Source organism: Vanellus vanellus (genome assembly GCF_965231255.1).
Source record: "Vanellus vanellus genome assembly, chromosome: 8".
In the NCBI taxonomy this organism is placed as follows: Eukaryota; Metazoa; Chordata; class Aves; order Charadriiformes; family Charadriidae; genus Vanellus; species Vanellus vanellus.
In genome coordinates, this window is record NC_138913.1 from 567,426 (window position 1) to 593,807 (window position 26,382).

The 26,382-nt window shown below is 45.7% G+C and overlaps 1 protein-coding gene across 2 annotated transcripts in view; it reads left to right on the forward strand.

Annotated features, from left to right (window-relative positions):
* Window positions 1–3,521: 3,521 nt before the first annotated feature.
* Window positions 3,522–26,382, forward strand: part of TSC22D2 (TSC22 domain family member 2) — a 30,180-nt gene continuing 7,319 nt past the window's right edge. Inside the window, exons 1-2 of one of the 2 annotated variants that reach the window (XM_082487167.1) lie at window positions 3,522–5,868; window positions 22,252–22,323. In XM_082487167.1, the coding sequence (XP_082343293.1) occupies window positions 3,875–5,868; window positions 22,252–22,323 (2,066 nt within the window). In that variant the 5' untranslated portion in view covers window positions 3,522–3,874. The remainder of the gene's footprint in view (window positions 5,869–22,251; window positions 22,324–26,382) is intronic. The other variant, XM_082487166.1, reaches the window with a different exon arrangement.

Here is a 26,382-nt window from a genome sequence, read left to right on the forward strand (position 1 = left end):
TCACTTATAGGGTAGGTGTAGAATAACTTCTTATGTTCTGGTCTCCTGCATCTTTCCACTGACACACCTATTATTTAACTGTGTGGGGACAGATTTTTCAAAACATATTCCTATCCAGAATGGCTTCATCATATGTTGTTCTGAATGTATTCGACTAATATGCCCAAATGCTTTCAGTTTGAAAATGAAGACATTTTTAAAAATCCACATACAAAAGTTATCCCAAGTCTTTACTCTTTCCTGTAGCTAGCTAATCCTTGCCCTTGTGACATTTTCTCCAAAGACTGTCATCATCATTTATAGAAGATCTACGCCACATACAATCCCAGCTGCTTCACCGCCCTACAGCTTTCATGCTAACCTGAAAAAAACCCCAGAACTCCTGCTGACCTCATTGGTATCTGTGGTATCAATAGTAGTCCTGTACAATATATTGCATTATTATACATCTTTCTTTGGCCACATGACTTTCTGTTGGCTATTTAATCCACCGTTGTTGTGACTAATTTAAAAACTCCCAGACACATCCACATGCTGCTTGTTAAAATGAAACTTACCTTGTCAAAGCAGCATCGCCCTCTCTGCTCAAATACAGAGTTCCATTATTTTATCAAATTATACTTGGTTGACTTGCAGGACAAGGAGTAATAGTTCCTGGGCTAATGGCAGGTTTAAGGTCTAATGCCTCATCACATCCCATGTCAAAAATACACTTTCTCATGGACATGAGACATTTATTAGATTGAAATACAAAGTTTTAACACTGCAATTTGGTATTAAGATGATATCACTCATTTTCGAGATCTTGTACTTTGTACATTACATTTCCTCTCTAACATTTGTATATTTGAAATCATGCAGTGAAGAGGGTGCAGGAAAAAAAGGATTGCATGTTGGAGGGAATTTGGGAGGAAGTCTGGAGGATTGTCTTTATTCTCTCTGCAACGTCAGGGTTGTACGGAAAAGATGAATTTTAAGAACATAGATTCGATCAGAGGGCTAAGAGATGGCAGTAAAGATAAAGAATATGCTTTATTCTCCTCTCCAGTGGGTACCTGGTAGAAGCTACTCCAGAAAATGTTGCCTGACAGAACTCATGTCGTATCAGGAGCAAAAACTCCTGTATACCAGGAGGAAATCCAAGAATTACAAATGGCGTTCAGATGGGAATTCAAAATCATTAAGGAGGAAATAGGATGCTGCACAGACAGTTCATCATCTCCTAACATATGCAGAATGAAGAAACTCTAGAAGGCAGACTTTGAAGAATATGAGGACAGGAAATAGTAAGGGATGAGCTCGTACAAAGAGAAACAGAATCGAAAAAAAGGTTTATACTAGCATAAAAAGAAGCAGGCAGAAGACAAGGTGCCAAGGAAGATGAGAGGAAAAGCAAGTCTTGGCACACTGTACGCACACAGACACAGAAACTAAGGATGTTACACACATAAGGAGAGTTCACCAGACACCACAGAACAGAATGCTTTACTGAAAGCAGAACAAATGGGGTATAACCTGAGATTCAGGACTTGAAAGAGACTACCCAGTGTGTATGGCGAGAAGTGAAGGGCCAGTCCTCTACTCAGAGTACACCCAGAAAAGCTGGGGTTTGTTACTTGCCAGGCCATAGTCTGTGGGACGCTGACCTGAGGCTAATGGAGAAAACCCCAGTGGTTATCTTCTACATCTGGTCAAACAACGCTACCAGATTCCCACTGAATCACACCCAGAACATCTTCACCAGGCTGGTGAAAATGACGGCAATGCTCAAAGACACGGAGAGTTGGGCGATCATCAGAATGCTTTCCTCCCTGAGAAGAAATGAGGCGTGACAGGATAATGAAGACAGAAAGTTCAAGGATGAAGGCTCTGGCCGTTTGAAATATCTGATTAATAGAAGACGCTAATAACATGAACAGACACTTACCCAAACACCTCTTGCGGAAGTTTTCTGGAATTTGGGCTAGTACAGTGATAAGTGATAAGAACTTTGAATTAAAGTTAAAAAATAAAAAGTGGAAAGGCATTTGCCTTTGTGTGATTGTGTAATTGGCATGACCAATTTTAATGGATATTTGGATAAATGGAAATTTACCAAGGTGTTTCATGTCAGATTAACTCAAAACTCTTTTCTAACATAAATGAGTTCTTACACTGATAACGCAGTAGGTTGAAGCTAGAGAAGTATTTGGTATGATATCCTACTGGAAAATATTACTAAGAACAGATACAGAAGAGATGGATTAGCACACAAAATTGCAAAATAAATCAGAACTTGGCTGAACTGTTGCATTTACAGTGAACAGTTGAACTGAAGGGAAGCTAGTAGTGGGGATCTTCTGTATTTTAGAACCGGTCCTTAAAACACTTTGTGACCTTACTCAAAAAAGCCAGGATAGGTTAACGGTGCAGTTGCAAGGCATGAGAGTTTAAACAGGGACCTATGACATTGGTGGCTGGAATAAGAGACATGAGATACAATAAAAAAGTTAACTTACATATTTTATCAGGGATTTATGAGAGGTGAGCACCTGAAGACAACAAAAGTAGGCTCCTTACAGGTTGGACATGAATCACCACTAGGACGTAGCTGTGGAAAAACAAACAAACAAACAAAAAAAACAACAAAAGAAGATTTATCAGGAATCCCATTGGGAACGGACCTAGTAAAAAAAAAAAAAAAAAACCACAGTGTTCCGAACGCGACACCAGCAGCGCCTCATCGGCACATTTGTGTGAGGGGCTCGATTTAAACCGCAAACCGCGCCGAGGCGGCGCTGTGAGAACGACCAAGGGAACCGCGACAAAGAATTAGGAGGCGGTTACCCCGACGAAGAGAAAACCATGACTGGAAATGGGCCGCAGAGACGTTTGGGCTGGAAAATACGGTGATTTAGAGGGGTGAGCTGGCAGCCCCGGCCTGAGGAGAGCGGGCGACCCCTTGGGAGCGCCGTCGCCCGTTCTCTTCAGGCCGGGGCTGCGCACGCGCCCAACCGCCGCCGGCGGCGGCCCGCGCGCGGCCGGGCGGACCCAAGCGGGCGGAGCCGGGGGGGCGGCGAGGAGGGAGTTAGCGGGCGGTGGCACATTCCAAACGGCCACCGCACGCTCCGCCCTCCCCCCGCCGCGCCGTAGCGCCGGCGGCGCGTGACGTCATCGCGCCGTAGCGTCGCGCAGGCAAGGGGAGGCGTGGCCGGCGGCCCTTCCCAGGGTGCAGCGCAGGAGAACTTGAGCCCCATCTTGGGCGAGGGGAGCCGCAGTCGGAGCCCGCGCTCCCGGGGCCGGCGCAGCGCAGCGGGGCCGCCCGCCCGGCTCAGGGCCGCCCTCTACCTCCTCCTCGCCGGCCCTCCGGTCTCCCTCCCTCCCTCCCCCCCGGGGAGGGCTTACCCGCGGGGCTCGCCCGCGGGCTGGTTCCCAGCAGGATGCGCCTGGTCTCCAGGTAGAGCGCGGAGACAGGGCGGCGGGGGGGGGGGGGGGGGAGGGAGGGAAGGAAGGAAGAGACGGGGTCGCCTGGGCCTCGCCCGGCCGCCGCGGAGCCCCGGCCCCCGCTTCTGCGTCCGCCCGGGGCCCGCGCCCAGGCCGGTCCCGCCGCGTTCGGAGCGGGGGCTGCGGCGGGGAGGAGGAGGAGGAGGAGGAGGAGGCCCGCGTCCCGGCGGCGGGAGGAGGGTTGCGGACGGGGAGGAAGAGGAGGAGCCCCGCCGCCCCCCGCGCGGCCCGCTGCCCGCCGGCGGTAGCGCCGCGGCCCGCCCGCCCGCCGCAGGAAGCAGCCGGAGGATGTGCGGTAGAGCCGGGGGCCCGGCCGGCACGCCGTGACAGCCCGCCCCGGCACCGCGCTCGCCGAGCCCCGGCTGGCCGAGCCCCTCCCCGCGGAGGAAACATGTCCAAGATGCCGGCCAAGAAGAAGAGCTGCTTCCAGATCACCAGCGTGACCACGGCTCAGGTGGCCAGCAGCATCACCGAGGACACCGAGAGCCTGGACGACCCGGATGAGTCCCGCACCGAGGACGTGTCCTCCGAAATCTTTGATGTTTCCCGAGCCACCGACTACGGCCCCGAGGATGTCTGCGAGCGGAGCTCCTCCGAGGAGACTCTCAACAACGTGGGCGAGGCCGAAACTCCTGGCAGCGTCTCTCCCAACCTCCTTTTGGACGGGCAGCTGGCTGTGGCTGTTGGAGGGGTGGCTGTGGCCCCGCCGGCTGTGGCCCCCAATGGGGGGGCCGTGCCCAAGAGCTCTGCTGTGCCCCTGCCGGCTGCCGCCCCTGGCGCGGCCGTGGCAGGAGGCAGCAGTGCTCAAACCGCCTTGCCCTCCACAGGGCCTTCTGCATCTGCCGCTCCTGGGACGATGTCTCAGACGGTGGCTGCTGCGTGCAGCTCACGCTTCAGGGTGATCAAGCTGGACCATGGTACAGGGGAGCCCTACAGGCGAGGACGATGGACGTGTATGGAGTATTATGACCGGGACTCGGATGGTGGTGGTGTCCTTGGCAGGACTGGAGATTGCATTAGGCACAGCAGCACCTTTGAGCAGGCTGCCCAAGAGAGGGACAGTGGCCTCGGTGCCACAGGAGGTTCCATTGTGGTCTCGGCTGTGCCAGCGTCGGCCCATGGCCCTGATTCTATAGCTGACAGTTCCCTGACTGCTGTGTCACAGCTGCTTCAGACAGAGAAAATGAACCAGTCTTCTCTACAGCAACCTAATTTTGTCATTGGGCAACAACAGCAGCCGCAACAACCCATAGGTGGGGCCATGCCTCAAAGTACTGCTCAGCCTATGTTTTCTGGGGCTTCAGTAGCAAATCAGCAAATGATGGTGCCACAGCAATCGCAGCCACAGGTAACTACACAGGGTGTTGCACAGGCTGGACCCAACGGGAAAGGCATGGCACCTCCAAATGTGACAATAGGGCAGCCAAGCATTCCTGTGGCACAGCAGCAGGTGCAGCAGGCAAACATACCGGTGACTCAGCCTCAACAATTTGCTTATTCTCAGTCCCAGATTCCACCAGTGCATCTACTGCCGACGCAACCTTCTGGTCAGACCGAATACATGCAGCACATGACAATTATGCAGTCTCAAGGAGCTATTCAGCAGGCTACTACGGGCTCTGTTCCAAGTACTGTGGCTTCCAGCCTTCCTGTGGGGCAGGTGACCGGCCAAAATCCCTCACCTGTGGGAGCGCCAGCCATGGGGGTGTCAGCGCAGTCTGGCGAAGCAGTCGGACAGGGATCGGGATTAATGCAGAGTGGCCAGACACAAGCTAGTCAGACTGCCGTTCCGCAACCAGGAGGTGTGGTGCCGCAAGGCATCGGACATACAGGGGTTGTGCAACCGAAATCTGTGACTCAGCATCAAATGGGTGGAAGCAGTCAAGTGTCCGGAATGCCTGGTGCTCCCCATGCTGTGGTCTCTGGAGTTCAGAACGTGCCTGCGGTTGTGCCCGGTACAAGCGTGCCTAGTGTGTCTACCACCACTTCTGTTACTATGCCAAATGTCCCTGTTACGCTAGTCCAGTCCCAGCTGACTAGCCACACTTCTGTCAGCAGAAGTACCGGCGTTGTCCAGCCACAGCATGTGGGACACTCGTTAATGCAAGGCACGCCTAATGTACCTGCGAATCTGCCACAGTCAAACCTCGGACAGTTTCAGACTCAAGCTCAATCCTTAGTAGGCCAGATTGATGATACTAGAAGAAAATCGGAACCCCTACCTCAGCCACCACTTTCTCTTATAGCTGAAAATAAACCTCTTGTGAAGCCTCCCATTCCAGACACTCTAGCGAATCCTCTTCAGTTACCTGCAAGTACTCCTATGAACAGTCTTGCCAGCTCCGTGTTTGGCATATCTATTCCCGTTGATGGTGATGAAGACAGGTATGAATTATTTTATAATGCCATAAAAATACCTTTTATTAAGGGGAAAAAAAATCAACTTTCTAATTATTGTCAAGTGGTTTTTGTAAGTTCGTAGTTTCAGAAAGTCATACTGAAATTTACCTGGGCTACTTTTTTTTTTTGTGTGTGTTAAGAATACAAAACATAGCAAAGTGTTTAGGCAAGTAGTAAACTGTACTCGATCTCAGGCTATGAGCGTGATTACTTTTCTTACAAAACAGGACAGAAAGTAGCCCGAAAGGTGCTTAATGCACAAATAATGTGACCTCTTCCAAATCAAAGACTGAAAACTGTCCTGCACCCAGTTGCTCTGTATGTTCTCTCCTTTCCCCTGAACGCATCATAAAACAATCCAACGACTGCCAGGTTCAAAAGAGTTGGTCAACACCGCTATATTGCAGTGTTGTTCAAAATAGAAGTGTAGTGCTATCTCAGGGCAATCAGGTGAGGGGTATCTTGGAAAATTTCAAGGCTTATAATGCAGATTCTTGGTTTTTATCCTGCTGTTGAGTTTGCGCTGTACAGTATCAGTTAGGAAGGTGCATGCATCCGCGTATGAATTTTTATGCCTTCACGCAGTGAAAGCTCTACAGATAATGGTCCTTTGCGTTGGAAAAAAAACCAGACACCACTTACTTGGGCAAAGATGTGGACACAGTGGAAAGTAGAACCTTGCAATGAGTTTTCCTTATAGGAAAGTGGTTTGGAACTATTAGTTGTAACAAAGGCGCGTAGCATGAGCAGACTCATCAAAGGGCCTGAGAGAGAAAGGAGGTATGTGACTTATTCCCCAAAACTGCTCTGAAGGGTAGTGTCGTGGCCAAAACTGTTCTTAATTGACTTCTTTGGGAGAAGACTTTCAGGGAAAGCGGTGTTTGAGCACTGAATTTATGTCATTAATGTTTACTGTTGGGATTACTGCAATTTGGAAGAATGAAATACATGTGGGTTATACGAGTTTGTTTTAAAATAGGAGTGACACCATTACAAGAAGGTCTGATGTGTCGAATTATGCTGTAAGCCTTCCCTCACCTTGGGAGAGTACCAGACTTTAAGATAACACAGTTGGTGTCGCTCAGCGCACCTTTTAGTAAAGCAACTGCATATGTGGGATTAGGGTGTAGTGGATGGAGAAGGTACGTCAAAGACAAATTAGTGTTTGGAGAGTTAAATCCCCCATAATGCAGGCCTTGTGCTCACTGGGGCTTTGACTAACGCTGCGTTTGGGATAGTGACTCTGTTAATGCCTTTATGCGAGCAAAAGCCGTGTTTTGGAGAGTGGCGCTAGTTCTGATTAAAGCAGTAAAGGGCTTAGAAGAAAAAGTTAGACAGCTAAAATTTTCCAGCGGTTGTGCCTACCTTAAGAGGATTGCTGACCCAGCTGACAGACTCTTCTTTGTGCAAATAAGGTTAGATTTCAAGCTGGTAGGTTTTTTTCATAGCTCAGTATATTATCAGAAGGTGATTTGTCTCGTGTTTAATCACTCTGATGATTGGAGTCAGAAAGAAAGGAATGTATTTTGCATTTGTTTTGTATAGCTTCTAATACTTTATATAAATCGTAGTAACAGACATGATTATCTGTGACAAATGAATCGCTTTATATAACAATAAGGAAAAACTTGTCCTACTTATTCAAACCTGTAGGCTGCTAACGTTGTGTCGCACCCTAGTGAGACGGTTCTTGGTACTCTTACCCTGAACAGTGATTCTTAATGCTATTTTTGTAGTTTTGCCTTTGAACTTGAGCCACCTTGCAGCATTGCTTCACACATTTGTTTCTAAAGAAGCATTTCCAGAAGCTTGGCTATGAAAACTCAAAGTAAGCAATAGGAACGGACTCTGAACGCAGAGCGCTCTTTTTGACGTGCCACATCATGATGCTCAGTAGAGAAACGAACTTGTGGTTATCTGAAAAGGAATGCGTGCTTCTCAGTTGTTCGCTTCTGCGCTGGGTGATAAAACCGCGTCGTTTGCTGAAGTGGTACACTAGGCAAAGAGCTATATGGTATGTGAGCGTCTCTCCCAGCTTGGAATAGCTTGCTTTAGTAGTGATACTGATAAGCAATAAAAGCTTAATTTAAACAGGCCTAGGCTTCGTACAAGGTAGGAGGTACACACAGAGCTGGTAGATCCAAGTTCATTCTTTGCTCCCGTCAAACGGTAGCCTGACTTCTGCTGGCTTCAGACAGAGAAAGGAGAAAATAAAAATGTAGCAGCTTGTTAAAGCTGTTCTACCACTTTGTTTTTATTCGCTTTACTCACTGAGAAGCCTTCATTATAAAACTGTCTCCTGCTTGTCTGCTGATCTCTTCTTGCTCCTGCTTTTTTCCTTTTTTCTGGCCATTGAGATTGCACCACTACTCCCACGGGCTTATGCCCAGCTGCTTTATCTGCGGAAATCAGTGGTGAAATAGTTAATGAAGACCTTCAAGTGTCCTTAATAGGCAGAGGGTTGACACTTCGATAAAACTAATAGGGCGCAAAGGGAGTTCACAGGTCATGAGTCACTGTTTCAGGCTGCCTGCAGGTTCAGGAAGTTAACCCTTGGTTTTGTTTAGAGAGTTTACTTTGTGATCATGAGAGCTAGAAATTTGTGGAAAGCGTTTTTCTCTTTTCTCTTAGTGTTAATGTGTAACATACCCAGGAAGGGGAGGGGGGCTGTCAATATGTAGGCAGGTATCAACCTTTCTTCTGATACCTTCACTTATATTTAAATATTTGTACATACTTGAAGCTTGACAAACTTGTGTAGATCATTCTCCTATAGTCATCTTCTAAAATAATGATTCATCAAGGAATACTGTATAGCTCTAAATATCCTGGATTTATCTAGTAAGTCATTCACCATTCTGAATATGAAGAGCAACTGTTTTAAAGGTAAAATAGTTCAGGTGGGAGTTCTTTGAAAGCAGAATGTGAGACATACAGCAAGTATGAGACAGGTCTGATGTGAAAAGCTGGTCAGTTCCCATCTTTCTGAAAGAGTTCTTTGTGTTATTCCTGTCTTATGGTACCCTGTTTTAAACCAAACTACATCTGAGATAGAGGTGGGGGTGTAAGATTATTTAGCCCGATACGTAGATAGATACGTAGAATTATGTATCTGTAGATGTAGAACTGCCTTTTTTGCAAGAACTTGCCTGAAAACCTTTAATTCCCTGTTCTGATAGTCCAGTATGCTTTTACAGTAGTTTAGACAAAACTATGGCTTCTTGTATTGACCTGATGAACAATGAAGAATCAATCAAGAAATCTTCTCTGGGGGGAAGAGAGGGTGGGTAGGTGGTCCAAAAGAATTAAAGGGGGGGGGGGGGGGGGGGAGCGCTTTTGGCATGTCAGACCTTCCTTTAGAAAGCAACACTGTTTTTCTTAGCTGATGTGTCTAAATGCTAAGCTCTTAAAAAGAGAAATACGTTCTGTGGAAGTTATGCCATATCTACAGCATAACATAGTTTTATTTTCTTTTCCTCTCTAAATGTGGCTACAAGTAGGATCAACTGCATCAGTATTCAAGGATGGAGGAAATAGTGCTCTTACTGAGGCAGATGTGAATATTGCAATCCACTTTGAATTTGGAGTCTGAGAAATGTTATAAAAACACAAGTAGAACTGGATCTCGAAATTGCCTCGACTCCTCATTTGCTGGCCTTTAGCAGCGGTTCTGATTATTTGGGTGGAGGGTAGTTAGAGTACCTGCCAGGATTGCGGGATCAGGGTACATCAGTTTCTCTACTGCCTTTATGCCCCTGTGTACACAAACTTGTAGTTGACAAGCATAATATTCCAGCTGGCTTAATAACTTTATTTTGGCTCTTGGGGGAAAAGAAATATGTTGCCTCTGTTAAAAGAATGTTACTGAGAAAGCTTGTTCAAACCTCCTACATGTTTGGCAGACTTTTGGGGCAAAATATTACTAGGCATGTTGGAAAAGGAGCAGAGCATAGATCATTGTCCAGAGATAGCTGACCAGCTTGAACTGTGCAGGCTGTATTCCAGGGACGCTAATGAATGGCTGCAATTGTGAACTGTCAACTACGGCAGCTAAACTGTTGAAAACCTGATTGTGCAGACCTCTTCACAGCACAGATCTCTCCGCTCCGCTAAATCGCATATTTGTGTAGCGTACTAACTGTTGATAAAACTGAGCTCTTGAGAGCGTGTTCATAACGCAAGGACAAAACTAGGCATGGGCATTAATGTAACTTCCGTAAGGGGTTCCTTAGGTATCGCCCGTGGTGCGTATTTTCTTGTACTCCTAAAGATAAAGTATTCTGCAAATCCATACCAGTAAGCAATACTCGAATTGCATTATTATTGAATACTGTCCCTTTCTCTGCTTTGCTCATAAACTTACTGGAGATTTGAGTTCTACTGCAGCTGCAGACTCGAATGTTTTCAGCTCTTATCCTGAAGGATTGTGTTTCCCAGTGTTTGTAGAAGCAGGTGAGAGCGGACGGTGGACAGACAGCTCCGGAGTCACGGGTGCCTGCCGTTCGACCGCCAGAACTACAGCATTTGAAAAACAGTTGAGAGAGGACTTCTGGGGTGAACGTCACAGTTGGTGATATCAAATGATGGTTAATGCAAACAAAACTCCAGTGAGTTGTGCTCACTTTTTGCTGTACTTCCTCTAACAGAAATTATATAAGGTAACTCCGGCACCACACCAGTTTCTAGATTATGGAGAACCTACGCTGCCGTGCATTCAGTTTCCGAGCGTTATGAGACACCTAAACAGAAGAATGTTGTTGTTCGTTTGGCAGCCCCGTTTCCCAGTTTAAACATTCAAATGTCCTCGTTAAGGAGGAGTCAGTACATTCTTAAAATTAATGAGCTGTGTTTCAGGTGAGATAGTTATTAAAAGGAGGACGGGGGAAGACACTTGGAAGAAATTCACAAAGCATAACAGTTCAATTTGTTTTAAAGGCTGTGGTGTACCAGCTCTGACATAAACGGTTCTCTGTACCTCATAGTCTGAAGGGTTCTGCTCAGCTGCTGTGGGTTAAATTTTTTCTGCTCCCCTATAGAAGAGTGCAAGTGTTCCATAGTCAGCTTGCTTCTGAATGCTGTCTTGTGTGGCAGAAATAACAGCATATGTTTCATGGAAGCTTTTTTTAAACTTCTTGTTAAAAGCTGAATATTCAAGTGTTAGCTTTGTTGGAGCAGGCAGGACTACCAGACTGCTGTCAGACTGCTGAAGAGCTGGGATTTCTCTCAGGCTGTGCGTTTCTACCGGAGGTGCCGATGACTTCAGGTGACACTATAGTACAAGAGACTTGTTCCCTGTTACTGTACTGCATATCTGAATATCGGCCTGTTGCGTGTTGAGGCTATATATTATCTTTTCAGTTCTTCACAGCTGGTGATTAGCAGCTTCTGTGGCCCATGGAAAATGCAAACCTTTTTTGTGCTTTCTGTGTGTCAGCAAAGACTCCAGAAGAAACTTCTGTGAGACTCCTGCTAAAGTACAACTGGTTTAGTTCTGGTAGATAAATCTGGATTGTCAGCCACAGGTGTCTGCTTTTATTCCTATATTTGACAAAGTATAAAGATAGAAGTATTTATAGTAACTGCTAAAGCTACTGTCTTCTGAGAAGGTTCTCCAGACATAGAAGGTCACTTGAAGTGCAGTGTAAGGTTGTGTCTTCATTCCTCTCTGAAAATTCCTCGGTCTTTCAGCTTCATGCTTTATAAATACAAATGTGTATCGAGTGCTGATAAATTCTTTGCATCATGAGATAATCTGTACTCATGCAGGGCAGGTGAGTTGCTTGGCCACTTAAAGGACAACTGGGTGCTTGTCTTCATTTTTTTGTCACGCAAAATAAAATTGTTCGAAGAGGGGTTTTGTATATATCTGTTGTGCCATCGAAGCTAGGAGCGGCGCGTTTGTATCGTGGCAGCTTGCTTGAATGCTTTTAACAGTGCAGAGAGAGGGTAGAAATATTAATTAGTACCACAGAGAGGTGTCAGCTGTCTGTAACGATGGCAAGTGGCGTGTTTGTCTGGTACTCATTAAAGATTACGAACCGAAGTGGGGATCTATGTCACCAGCAGGAACCAGTGACAGAAGCGCGGGCGGGCTGGGGTTGGCGGGGACCTCTGGGGGCCGTCATCTCCACCCCCTGCTCAGCAGGGCTGGGCGGAGGGGAGGGATCCCTCCTGGAGCTGCTGGCCATGCGCTGCCCCTGCAGCCGGGCACCCTTCGCTGTCTTCGCACAGGGGCGCAGTCCTGCCCCGCGCGTGTCTGGGAGGGGGCGAGCGTGGCGCGCAGGTGCGGCGGCGGTGGAGAAGCGTAGAATGGGTAAGAAATGAGACAGCGGTTTCGGTGAAGTATATGAAGATTTTTGTATCCGTCTAGAGCAAGTTTAACTTGTCTGGTTTATTGGAGGACGGGGTGGTCAAAAGTGAGGGCTGAAAAAAAACCCCGCTTGCCTCTCTGTCAGGCGATTTCAGCTATTTCTGTAAGGGTGTAGGTGACAACTCCTGGGAACGTCTCCTATGAGGAACACTGTTCCGTGGGTGCAAGGACCATAAATACCTTGACCAACTCTACAAATGCCTTTTTAAAAATACTGTTTCTTTAAGCCAACAATAAGCTCTCGCACTGGCAGTGCTGTAGTTAGGACTGCAGCTGGGTGCGGGCTGGCGTGAAACTTGCGGAGTTGTAAAGAACCGGTAAATGGTGTGGAAAGACAGACGAATACAATTATAATATACTGTCTAATAAACCGTGCCGTACGGGGTCTAGGTTCTAATATCTCTTTAAAAGCTGAGTATTTAATTTAAAATGCTTGCTAAGAGAGGCTTTCTTGAGCAGCGTCACATAAATAAGGACAGGTGGGATTTGGCTGAGTCTGTCTGAATCTGTTTTCTTCTACTGCCATTTTTCCCCACAGATACTGAAATATTTTGTTGTCAAAAAACCGGGAATTGCTTAGACTTATAGATAACTGCAGTATCTGAAAGCGTGTTACTGCAACTTGGTGGGGGGTGGGGAAATATCTCGTTTTTAGGCTGTTTTCTTCGAAAATGACTACTCAAGCCAGCTGTTCCGCTATGCAAGGCCACTTTCACCAGTAATCACAAGCAACTTCGCCTTCAAGAGTAGGTTTGAGGAAATCTGGCTCAGCGGGCAGAGCAGGCGGTAGGAGCCTCATCCTCTACGATAGCGTGTTCGTACATGTTGATAAATGCCTCTTGCTTTACCAGCCAAGTTGTGTAAAAGTCAGTATTTTTAAGGGTTTTGACATCTCTTCTAGATTTTTATCTGTATAATGCAGTGCAAGCAAATGTGGATCTTTTTAATTCAGAATTACAGCATTTATGTTGTTTTTTACTATGTCCTTTCATCCAGCGTATTAGGGTCTCTTTTTAAATGCGCTCCAAGCTTGTTCTCTTGAATGGGTTAATTTACAAAAGAATTAGTACGGCATAGTGATGTTAACTGGCACATTACAATAGATGCTGAAGGACTCTGTCCTTTGTGAGGTGAAGTTCAAGAAGTTTGGTGAGACCATGTAAGTTATTTTCAAGAAGTCCTTTTTCTTTTTTTTTAAGCTTGTCTCAATTAATCCAAACATGGATAATATTGACGGGCCTTTCTGTGACTTTTCTTGAAAGCTTCTTAATAGTGGCAGGAATCCCTGACTGGGTCAAGCTAAGACTTTCTGCACTGTCATTGTCATTGGGCTTATCAACTTCTATTCCACAGTTGTTTCTCTTTGACGATGTGATCTACTGTGTGTTTTTTCCTTGAAGCTACGCTGTGCATCATGTGAACTACATTGTCTTGTATCCTCCCTACAAGAACTGAAGGTTAATTCCACCCAGTGAGAAGGCAAGTCATTAGTATGAGAAATCTTACTTATGTGTTTTGATTTGAGAAGAGCATCGCTCGGATTAGTCCTTGTGCAGTCTGTAAGATGATGTAATTAAAATTCGGCCTGACTGACAACCACGACAGGCTTCACAAAACAGCCTTGCTTTATTAGCAAGTGTTCTAGTAAGCGTGTCTGTGACGATGCTGTCTGCAGGGAGGAATAGCACGAGCGTGTTGGTTACCTGGCTGGAACAGAAGTACTTGGTCAGGAGTGGACCAAGCGTTGGGAGGTGGGAAGGCAGGAGGCAGAGATGGAAAAGATCATCAGTGAGTTCTGAGCGGCGTTAAAGCTGTTACAATTACAGGGTTGTCTACTGTCCAGGGCTCCTGAGGGTTGGAGACCAACTTCTGGGACCCGAGAGACTTGAACCCTAGAGTTTTGAGTTGCAGCTGCTGAAATCAGGAGAGGAAAGAAATTTAGAAGATGAGCACTTGCATTGTTATTTCCCTCATTACTGTCAAATTGTCATATCAGAATTTACTATTTGAACTCTTCAGCAAAGCTCCTTCAGAAACACTGAATGATTACTACCTAACACAGCTAATTTTATTTGAATTAATTAATAAAATCATTACTGACTGCTGCTGTTTGGTTATGTGTTAAGTCAGGGTGCCACTGTTTTCTCGATCCAAGGCTCTCTGAACAGCAACCACGATGTCCTACTGGCCTTGCTAATTTTGGCCGGTATTATGTAAACTTTAACTCTTTCTTTGTAGGAGCTCGGATTCATGCTTTCAAAGGATGTAATAAAATCAAGGGAAATGTTGTTTTGTTTTTCATGTTCTTGTGCTCTGCTGATGTAGTGTCTACCAGGGACTTAGAAAGTAGAAACTACGAAGTGATGTTAATCGGAGAAGGCTTTGAATTACTAGTAGCAGAACTTGGTAGACTTAGGTGAATAACTAGGTGCATCTCCACCTGAAACGTCTAGGCTGGTTAGCTTCTGTACAGCAAATCTTTATGAAATGTCTGTGCTAAAAATGTTTTGTACTAGCTGTTCTCTGGAGTAGAGGATAGACGAAACTATCCTGATTTCACAGCTGGGAACTTCTTATTTCCAGAAGACTTGTTCATACCAAATTATTGTAACCTGTTAAGTGAGTTTGAATTTAATGTTGTGTCGAAACGCTTCTTGGTTTTTTAGACCAGACTTTCATAGTCAATCGTGAAATCCTTAACAACATCAACAAAAACCAAAACAAAAGCCAGAAACAAACAAAAAAAAACCCCAAACCCAAACTTGCTGTTATTTTATCAATTAGATAATAATAAAGTGTAGAAGTGGAGCCAGATCACCTTCTGTCTCATACATCAGTATCACCTCAGGTCTGTCAGTGCAGTTATGGTATGGAATGGTGTAGTCCATCTGCTCTAATTTGGTACAAGACTGTTCAAGGCTTTGAGTATGTTTTTAAAATGCAGTGGTGAGTCAAGTATAAAGGTGGGGTTTGCAGCTCTTCGGTGCTGGGACGAGAGAAGCAATTGTTGGTGCATGTCCTGTATAACTGAGGAGCACGGTGATTGTCCTTGGGCGAGGGCATGTGGTGATACCAGTGACTTCTCTTGGTTTAGGGTGGGCTGGAACATTTGAGGAACTTCCAACTGTTGCTCAGTAAATACTCAGATTATTTGCTACACCCCTCTGGTCTGACCGTTACTAACGTTGATCTAACCTGCTCTGTCCGTGCTGCGTTCTCATTACCGGGTTTTGTAAAAGCGGTTTTATTCTTTTCCCTAGCATTCATGGGGACTAAAAAACGTTCCCGGTGTCTTTTTTGGAGGGCCGAGCCCCCAGAGCAGGGGAGGGCTGGTGCCAGCGCCTCAGCAGAGCACGCCAGGGGTGAGGGCGCTGCCTCTGCGGGGCTCGCTAACCCGGCACGCTCGGGACCGTCACCTCTCGCTCGCTTCTCCTTCGAGACTTCCCATCAGGGCAGAAAGCTGTTTTCAAAAATCCTCTTTTGAGAGCAAGGCGAAGAAGGTATGGGCTACCGCCCCGATCTGCGCTGTGGAAAGGAGGATGCAACTCGGGTAGCAGCGTCTGGTTCTTTCCCTTCTGGTACTTGAAATCCAAACGTCGGGAGTTTGAGATGCTGCTGGTTGGGGTGGAGCTGCTGGTGTCAGACTTTCCTGTCTTACTCCAGGTGGTGGGTCCTTCTTTAGTTCCCTCAGTAAAGTTACCTGAAAGGGATTTTCGTCGTTTCTGAAAGTGGTGGGAGGGAGCGTGTAGTTTGTTTGAAAGCAGCTGAAACTGAGTGCTGGTGCCACTGGCACTGTCTTGCTGCTGATGATCTGGGTGTTCTTTCATCTCCTTCCTCTTGAATTCAATTACAAAACTGCTGTTAAGCATGTCCTAATTTGGTGATTTTTAGCACTTAAATTAGTGTATCTCTTGATTTTTTTTCCAGTGAGATCAGATCCGTGCAGTATGCTTTCTCTCCGCTGTCACGATGTTTTCATTTAGAAGTAGCCCGTCAACACCTTTCAAGTCCATCGTGGTGGTTGAGAGCCGCTGTCCCCAGAACTGTCATGCGGGCTGCTAACCGAGTCAGCCTTGTCTGTCACCTCTAGCTAGCGTGCACCTAAAATTGAATGTAACAGCGTCTAATTCTTGCTGGTTTTTCAGGGTATTTCAAGTATAATGGCTTTAAGGAACTACATGAACAGAGTATGTAATTAAACACAAAACTTTAGGGCTTTAATCTTGAGATTTTTTTTCCTGAATTCTACATTGATTTCCCCACATTTAGTCTTTGTCAGTTCTCTTGTTCAGAGCTTTAGACTCCGGTTACCGTGTTTTGCATGTGGAGTCTTACGAAATAAAGCTGATTCAGAGTTGCAGTTGATTTAAATAGAAGGTGATATAAATAAAGTGAAGTGTCTTAAAAAAAGAGGGATGGAGAAGGACTTCTGTTACTAGTGTAAACATAATTTTGAAATGCCATAAACTTTATTGGGAGTTTCCTGATAAGCTGTGATCAAGTGATTGCAAACCCCCTGGTTCAGATCATAAATAAGCCACCCCAAGTGTTTTAATTTGGAGACCAACTGTAATCAGTCTTCACTGGAGGCCACAGCTTGTAACCTGGTTAAACACAGCCTTCTGTCGGTGATCAGTAAGACGTGTACCTCAAAACTAACTTGGGTTTGAAAAGCTTCTGGGCTGCAGCCAATCTTTTATAAACTGCAGAAACTAAGGAGGGATTAATTTGTTGTCCTGTAGTGCACATCAAATTGGGCAGTTGATGGCTCTACCCCCCTCCCCCCCCCGGTGCCTTGTTGATCACCGTAGTAAGAACACGTGCGTATGTGCTGACAGTTCCCTTAAGCTCGGGCTGCGTGCTTACCATCAGGTCTCTTGACTCTTAAATACTAATTCAGATGTTGCATAAAGGCTAAATACTTTCATTTGCTGACTTCATCTTTAGGCTATTTTTGAGTCACTTCTTTCTCAAAGTGGTTAGCTCACTTTTGGCACTGTAGAAACAGCGTAGATATACAAGTAGCATACCAGCATCTTTTCTCTGATAAATGTGGCTGAAGAACACAGTCTTATTTGCAGGGATATTGTCAGGCTCCTGTAGCTTTCTGCGCAAAGGAGAGGACGCTGGAAGTTGCTGTTGAATTCCCACTCCGATGGTGCATGGCTGTCTGATTAGCGGCCTTACTTCTAAGACTAGGAACACAAGAGCAATGGATGTTTTACTGACACTTTCTAATCTTAAACTTGGTGCTCCGGTATGAGCTTTGTCTGCAACTAAGAATTTTGTTTTAGAATGGTCATTCCTCACTTTCCACCAAAAAGAGACATGAACTTCATAGTTGAATGGAAAGGCAGTTTGATTTCAAAGTACAAGCTAGCCGCTTTCTTCGCTTCTCTCTATTCTGTTTCATAGTTAAATTTCGTTCCCATAGGAGTTGATCCCATTCAAAGCAGAACTTCCGCTTTAAAGTCCTTGCTAGTGATGTCCTGAGTTCCCAGAGAATTGTGAAAGATGGGCCTAGGGGCTGATCTGGAGACTTAAAGGGCCAGAAATCTTGTGGAGAAGTAACGGCTCCGTCTCTTGTAGAATGACAAGTGTGGGAATCCCACCACTTCCGTAAGAAGTCTTTCCCAGTCCTTGCTGTTCGTGTGGGAAACAATTCTGATGTGTGGCTTAAACTTTCTTTGCTACAGTTAAATGTGCTGTGCTTATACCTAACAGGTATGAGAACACGTTTTCTTCTCCTTTGCAGATACTTTAAACTATGTGAAGCCTTTAAGTGTCTCTTTCATCTCCTTTAAAGGCTTAATTTTCCTACTTAGTGATTCTGATTACCGGGGAAAAAAATCAGAATATGACATGTCTTCTCGTGGTCTTACCTGGACTTCGGTAGGCTTAGATCCTTCTGGAGAGTTGGTATCCAAAACTGGTGATAAAATTTTAAGTTAAGAGCTCAGAAGGGACGAATAAAACAAGAATCCAGTTAGTGCGTGTACATCCTGTGTGTAAGAGGAGTATTGCAAAATTGACACCTTTGCAAGATTTTTATTTAGCTTCTGTTTAGATTCTCTTCTGTGGCATTGCGGTCAGGTGCTCATTCCGGGGTTTGTACGTCTGCAGCTGATTTTTGCTGCCAGGGCGTAGCACTTCACACGTGGCCTTATTGAACTGTATCCTTTTTACTTCAGACCATTGCTCCAGTCGGGCACGATCGTCCTGGATTCTGTTCCTGCTCTCCAGAGTACTTGCAGATCCTCTGCGGGTATGGAGATGGTCTGTACGCGGCTGCCCAAGCGGTGGGTTACAGTCTGCTGTGGCACGCTCGGAGGAGACCCCCGCAGAGCTCTTTCGGGGCGTCCTTCCACTCAGCCACGGAGTAGTTCTCAGTGGTGGACCTGCTTTGTGTAAGCCGTGTTCTTACTTATGAAAACGTCATGTGAGATGGCATTAAAAGCTCTACTAGCTTTGTAACGTGATCACGTCTTCTGTGTTCTTTCTATATGAGCCCTGTTAATTTTTCTCAGAAGGAACTTTTGCCTGACCTAAGCTTCTGAAAAGGCCCTCCATGTTGGCTGGTTGCTGTCTAGTAATAATAAAGAGGTGGTTCTGCTTTGCTGTGGCTTTCCTCTGAGGTATTGACCCCGGGTTGGCCGACCTGTTATTTTCATGTTCTTCAAAGACAGGTGCTTAGGCCCTTTTAATCTTTCGGATCATTCCTGTTCTCAAAGTTAATGAAAATAATAGTTGGTGACACTGAGAGAGAGCTGTCTGAGGTGGTCAAGTGTGAATTTTTGTTTTGTTTGGGGGGGAAAGAAAAAAGCTTGGTGTTCTTCACATGTTCCGCCTCTTGTTGCCCTTAATTGCGGATGTTGATTAGTAGTTTGGAGACTGAAGCATAGCTTCGGCTGTGTCGCAAACAAGGCTGTTCGTATTCCTCCCTCAAAGGTAGAAGCTGGAAAAAGGGCATCTGTTGAGCAGCCTCCGAATGCCGGGCTGATACCCAGCGCTCCCAAAGCCACTGTCCTTATTTAAGCGAAAAGGCATTTATCTGTATACTTGAACATTTGCCAACTTTCATGGCATGGTTTCCAGTGAAGTAGGGCTGTCTAGAATCAAGTCTGTATTTGGCATGTGCTTGTCCTGGTTAACGGCAGCAGGAGGAGACTCCTTCGAATACGAGGTGAGACTTCGGATGGGGTTTAGGTTTCCCGTCTAAAGGGACAGCCTGCAGCTTCAGCTATTCCCAGAACTTGTACAATTTTCATCCTTTAAAATTCCATCTAATTTCTGTTGCATGAAGACTGTTGTTAGAAGCCGTAACATCTGAGCGTGTTGTGAATGTTGACGTTTGTGAGCTTGAGGAAACGAATAAGGTATGTGTCGTAGGACTTCTTTATAGAGAAACGGAGGTGTTTTTTACCAAGCGAGGTACAGTTTGAATGTTTAAACATGCTGAGCCAGTGGTCTGCCATGTTCTCTGGGACGCGCGGAGCCCCTCTGTCCTTGGGAATGGCCGCTCTCCTCTCACCGGGGCAGAGGAGTGCCTGCTGTACCCGCTGTGGAGGAGGAGCGGGGCTCCCCGGCGGGACCCCCCCTCTGCCTGTGCCAGTCTGCCAGCCCCGGGGCTGAGCCGTGACCTCTCGGACCCGGTGGTCTGCTGGGGGGGTCTGCGGATCTGCTGATGTGGTCCAGGCCGTCCCTCCCTTCGGTCTCGGAGGGACCTGCAGTGTTTCAGGCGTTGCACAGCAGAGCGGGCTCCGTCGTACTGCTGCTGCCAGCCCCTTTCTCAATAGCTTCTGCAAACTGAAAGGAACTCAGCAATTCTCTAACGCTTACTCTTTACCGTGGTTAGAAATAGATGCCTCAACAGTCTGAGACTCCGTCGTATTAGTTCAGACCTGCACATCCAGCATCACTCGCGTTACCTCTGTGCGTTAGCTTCTGTTTAGATAGCCGCCCCCCGTAACGTCTGCGAACATATGGAGTAGGAAATGTTCTCTTAATTGTCTGAAGTAATGCAAAAGCAGTTTCGACAGCAGGGGATACAAACGAGAACTTAACAAGGAAAACTCTTTCATACCTTTCCGGATACTTGCTTAAGAATAGTACCAGAATAAAGAGCGTATACTGTATCAGCATAAAAATAGACCGTATGAAATACATGCCGTGTGGTTATAAACCACAACTTTTTACACCTAATAATAGCAACGGGGTTTTCTATGCTGCAGGTAAATTTATCTTGGAAGTTAAATGGCTTTCTATTTACAGTCACTTTCTGAGGAAGAGACTTTCTACATACTCCTCACAGACAGCTGAATTAGAAAGAAGTCCTTCCCCTCGACAAAGGCACGCTCTGTTCTCTGCGGATGCCAACTGCTTTCCATACGTTACGGCTCTGTATCGCGCAAATGTCCTTTAGCTATTGTGTTGCTCTTCCTATAATTAGCTGTATTTAGTTGTCACTCAAGTGTGCGGTGCTTCTTATGAAAACATAAGTAGTACCAACACAAGAGCCGGGTATTTATCAGCGTGATCAAGCAACTCCCGTAGCAGGTTTTAAGCTAAATTCCAGGCTCATGAGATTTTTTGTTTTGAAGGGTAGAGCGGTGAAGGTGGAAGGAGGAGTGACAAACGCTTCAAGCAAGTGATCCCCGATCATTGCTGATGCACAAATATCGTCATACCTGGGAGGTTTTTGGTATATACCTGCCATGGGAATCGCACTGTGTCAGATAGCGTTTTGTTATGGTGCTGCTTCTGTGATTTTGTTTGTTTGTTTGTTTTGCTTTATTATTTCAACTATACAGTAATTTGACTTAAATGGAAATAATTAAATAGCTTGAAGATAGTTGTTTTAAGAAATATTCTTGCCGTGAACTTAGAAAAGGGATGAGCATGTGTGTTTCTAATGTTGGTATAAACTTCTAATTTTAAAACTGGCTTTAAAAGGAATTCGGACTAATACTAGCTTTTCTGAGGATCTTTCAGCTAAGCTGTTGCATTCATCTCTCGGGCTGGTATAGCTACAGCAAGGTAGGAGTTTCTAAGCTGGAGTATAATGCTCTGAGACCGCCACTAGCAGTAGAGCACTCTTCTATTATCTTGTAAACAATAAGTGTTCAGATGAGACTTTGGAGATCTCAGCACTTCAGGCGATGCTGTTGGGATAGTGGCTGTCTGTGGGGCAAATGCTGGACGAGACGGGTCGGGCTGCTGCAGGGGCTGGGCACTGGTGACGGCACTTGTGCCGTAGTGTCCGGTTGTCGGCAGGGTGGCTGGCGCCGGCGGGCGGTTGCTGGAGTGCTCCCCTGTGCCGCTTGGCACCACGCCTCCGCACAACGGTTGTGCTGCTGCACCCCCGGAGGGGGAAGCATGAGGGTGGCTGTCAACCGCTTGCAAAGTTAGCGGTATCTTAGATTCCACTTCTCAATTTTAACTTGATCTGGTTTTCTGTTGTAACTTAATCTGTCGTAGCCTGGAATGTATTTAGCTCCGACTTCTAGGTCCCCTTGGAGAACTTGTGTGTTTTGAACACAACATGGGGTGCTAAGTAGAGTAGAAATACTGGGTACTGTTTGCAGAGACGTTTTGTGAAATATGAAAAATGTGAGAGGTATCTCTTGACTTCAGGTACATATAGCATCAGAGCGTATACAGCTTACCTAGCCAAGATCGTCAGCGTGACATGAGGTGTCTTGTTAATGGCTTTACAGTTGTCTTTTTACAGTAGCAACTTGAAAAAGCATGAAAATCCGTAGGGCTCAAGGCTTACTTTTTCTTTTTGAATCAGTATGTCCTCAATGGAAACCCAGAGAAACAGTAGGGCTTTTCAGTCATTAAACTATTCTTTAGGCATTCTGTGAAGTCTGTAAACTTTTGGAGATAAATTTAACCTGTCTGAACAGCTAATTTACTTTGTAATGAAGGTTGAATAAGAGAGTATTTTTATTACCTACCCATTTTCAATATGTCTGTTTGATTCTTGGATCTCATAGGAATCCGTCAACTGCATTCTACCAAGCGTTCCATTTCAACAAGTTACGCGAGTCAAAGACCTTCTGGGATAGGTATGAATGCTTATGTATGGAATGCATACGTGCTGAGGTATGCATGAACAGCTTCGCTCTATGCAAGTTTCTCGGCATTTTTGTTTGCACAGAACTGCTGCTTGTGTTTAGAGCTTCATATCGGGCTTCCGCAGCCTGAAGGTCTGAAGGCAGTCATGGAAGTGAAGTATCCTTACTGAAACTTAAAACTTAACTGAGTCTAAAATAGTATGACACGATGTTTTCTTTTTCCTCCTTCCATTATGCACGTACCATACATAATGTGTAAGCTGAGAGTTCAATGCTAGTCAGCTACTAGCTGACCTGCACCAAAATGTTTACAGCTTCCTTTTCCAAAAAAAAAAGGAAAACTTTTTGGCATTGTGGCTATTGAGTCCTATATTGGAAAACAAGTTGTGAAAATGTTATATTTGAACACAATTTTGGCAAAGTTGAAATCTTTGGGTCTCAAAACCAGGAAAGGAAGCTTTCTGGCTTGCTTTCGTTCTGCTGAAGTAAAGCTGGATGGGGAACAAACGTGAACCGTGACGAGATACAAAGGCGACGTAAACCTACTAAGTTAGAATTGAACTCATGGCGAGAAACTGCAATGAAGTGCCACAAAGTCATATCTGTCACGGATATGACTTGTCAAAGGTGCATTACTAATTCATCAGTAGCTGCAAACTGTTTCTTTCCCGCACTTTAATGATTTTGAAAGGTTTGGGTTTTGGTTTTTTTTTTTGTCAGTTGAAGCCCTAGTGATGGTGTGACTTCCTGCCTTGTGATGCTCTGGCTTGTCATAATACTTCTGCTTAGCAAGCTCTGTAGAAGCTGTCGAAGTATCGATAACTGTTTCATCACTGTATTGGCTGTATTTGACTCGAGAGGCTGTTTGACTTGCAAAGCTTAACTGAATCCTTTAAAGTTTGCCTGGCAACAATTTGTGTATGTACAACCCTCATGGTTAAAAGTAACGCTGATGCATCCTGCTCCGGTTTTTGCTGAAGTGCTAGCGTTAGGCTAAGTTTCAAAAGCACATCTTCCTTTTCTAGCAGAAACCTGTACAAATTTGCATTTTTGCTTTAAGCTCTGGATGATGCTACTTTTCTGTATTTATGGGACAGAGTTTGTATTTATTTCAGTTAAATACTGAAGTCCTTGGAACCTAAACTTCAGGGCCTTGAATACAAATTTGGTAGTTAGATCAAAAGCTCCCTTTAAGGTCTAGCCTTCATCTGTTTCTCCATTTGCATGTCTCTTAACTTGAAATAACTCTGAAGATGAGGAAGCTAAATCAAAAAACTCTAAAGTAATTAATGATTGAGATTGAGGCTTCACAAATCTGAGGTTTATGTACAGTGTCTGAAGCAAGAATTGGAAGCATGGGATATAGAAAAACATTAAATTCAGGTAGAAGAATGTAAATGGTTTCCTTTAAAAATAGTCTTGCATCTTTGCTGTTGAACACTTTGTAGTAAAAACAAATATTTGTAAAAACATAGAAGCAAATTCATCAGGATTGGTGCAAGTTTTTAAACTTCTAATCTGTTCAGATTCCAAAGTCTTTGACAGGGTTTAGCGGGTTTTGCATTTATAACCCCGTTGTCAGATTTCCTTAAGACCACGTCCTGTAGTTTTGCTTCACCAGATGGGTGAAAAGCTTTCGGCGGTGACCTTCCCGTGGGCACCCAGTGGAGGGGCGGCGAGGGCCCGGCGCTGAGGCTGGTGGGGGTCCCTCCAGGGGTGGGGGTCCCTGGCAGCAGCGGGGGGGCTGGCCCGGGCAGGGGGGATCTGCTCTCAGGCTCGAGTAGTTTGGGGACCCGCACGGGGCTTTGGGACTCTCCTTGTGATCTCCAGTTCGTGAAAGAAGTCTCTGCCGTGAAAAGGATAAGCTCGCCTGAGTTCCTCTGAATCCCTGTGTTTCCCTGTCCCAAAACGTGGGGGTAACACACGATGACAGGCAGCGAAGCACAAGGGTCTTGGGCCTGCTGGCAGTAGAGGCTAATTACATTTTGCATCTCCTTCACAAGTAGTTTGTGAAGCTCAGGAGCTTGAGTTAGGAGACTTTGGCGTAAACATAATAGAAAATCTTCCTGTGTAATCTCAGTATTTTTTTCCTAACAAGTGCGGATTAATCTCCTCTGAGCAGCCCTCTCTTGGGGCCGTCTGAAGTCAGCAGAGCTAACCGCGTGCTATTGCAATAGACAGTGAGAGATTGCTAAATTGCTGCAGTAAAACAGACACTTGTTTGTTTTTCACTAACACGCCACGGTGGGGAAGAGTGCTGGTAAGGATCGAAGCATTGAGTGTTAGTGAAACACTGGTTGTTACCGACACCTTAGCCGAAGGGCCGCCGGTGGTGGCGTGCGGTGTTCACAGGGCTGCTCTGGGTCTGGTGGGACTGCCTCTTCAGCTGCCGCGGTTGCTGGGAGGGTTGCGGAGGGCAACAAGGGCTTCCTGGCGCGTTGACGTGAGCCTGGGCGCCTGCCCCGCCGCGCCTGCCCTGCCTCTGGCTGCTGATAGTCCCGGAGGAGCGTTGGGTGGGTTGGCCTAGAACACGGCCATTCTGGGTAAACTTGAACTTAAAGCATTTGGATTTGTGTTTCCATTGCATTTTTGTGTGAAGCGTTAAGCCTTCACAATATGAATCAACTCATAAAATGTGGATTTTCTCCCTACTTTAACACCCAGATAAGTGTATTCTAAGTGTTGCTGGTAAACATCTTTCTTTGTGTGTAGATGTGACAAATTTGCTTCTCTCTGTGTGATGGATTTTTGCCAAACTTCCGTTTCCCTATTCCAATCCTTTCTGCAAAATGAGATGCTCCTCCTGGAGGCACGAGAAAGTCAAGAGTTACACATCTCCCGCTTCTCGATTGTAGCCTTATCTGGAGGCCCTTTTAGGGGTGAAACTTCTGATTTGAAATTAAAAGTCTAAAACTCCATGTGAAATTTAAAAAAGAGTCTTAGGACGAGGCAGACATTTCATGTAACACACTGATCCAGTCGGTGTTGTGCTTAAATGTGTTTCTTTGATGCTTCTCATGGAAGCGGTGGGCGATGTGATGGTCTTCATGCATAGGGAAGAGCGTTTGGTTCATTAGTGTAACTCAAAAACTTACTGAAACTATAAAGGAGACACATTTGTCTTTAATGTCAAAAAATACCCCACCAAAACCCACCCCCAAAACCCCAACCAACAAATCCAAACCAATTAAATTCAAACATCATCTTGGTTTTCCCCAGAAGTATTCTTTTATAGAGCTCACGCGTTGCTTCTGAGATGAGTTACGATGTTGTGTTGAATAATTGATCTTCAGAGCTTCAGTGAAACTGGAGAACACTTTCCTGCCCTATGGCAGCAGGTTCTCCTCTCTTTGGCGGAGGCGCGTCAGTGGACTTGCGGAGAAGCCGGGCACCTGCCCCTAACCCTGAGTCTGCGAATTCACCGCCTCAGACTTTCTCAGGTGGCTTCGCAAGGAAAAATGGTGAAAATCTGAAATACTAGGGTAGATACTCTTTCAAAGCTGGATAATTGATCGTATTGGGAAGCTGTCATTATAAAATCTCATAATTGGATGGAAGCTAATTAAACGTGTCTTAACTGTTTCGGGGTTTCTGTGGACGGCCTAAATAGCTCGACTAGTGGTAAGACATGAACGAATGGCGGGTTAAGTCACTACGGTAGCTTGTAAATGAGTAAACCAATGAGGGGAAAGAATAAATTAACACGCTTACTGTTTCAGTTTGTAGTTGGCTTGCCAGCAAAGCAAACGCGGGAACGCTTCGAGGTCCCTCGCTGTTCCTTCCAGAAAGGTTGCTCGCTAATTTGATTGAAGGCAGTAACAAGAAAAGAGCCAGGGGAGATCACCTGGTTCAGGGGTGTCTGCCCGAGACTGCCGTGTGTAACATCTTTGCCCCGTTAACCCAAAGCGAAGGAGACGTGGCGCTTTGCCGGCGGAGTTGCCCTGCGGGGGCTGTTGGCCCAGGCTCTCGCGAGCATCGCTGTACCCATTTGTCGTCTGTTCTGCAGGCAGTCTTTTCCCTCTTGCAGGATTAGCAATGTCGAGTGATAGG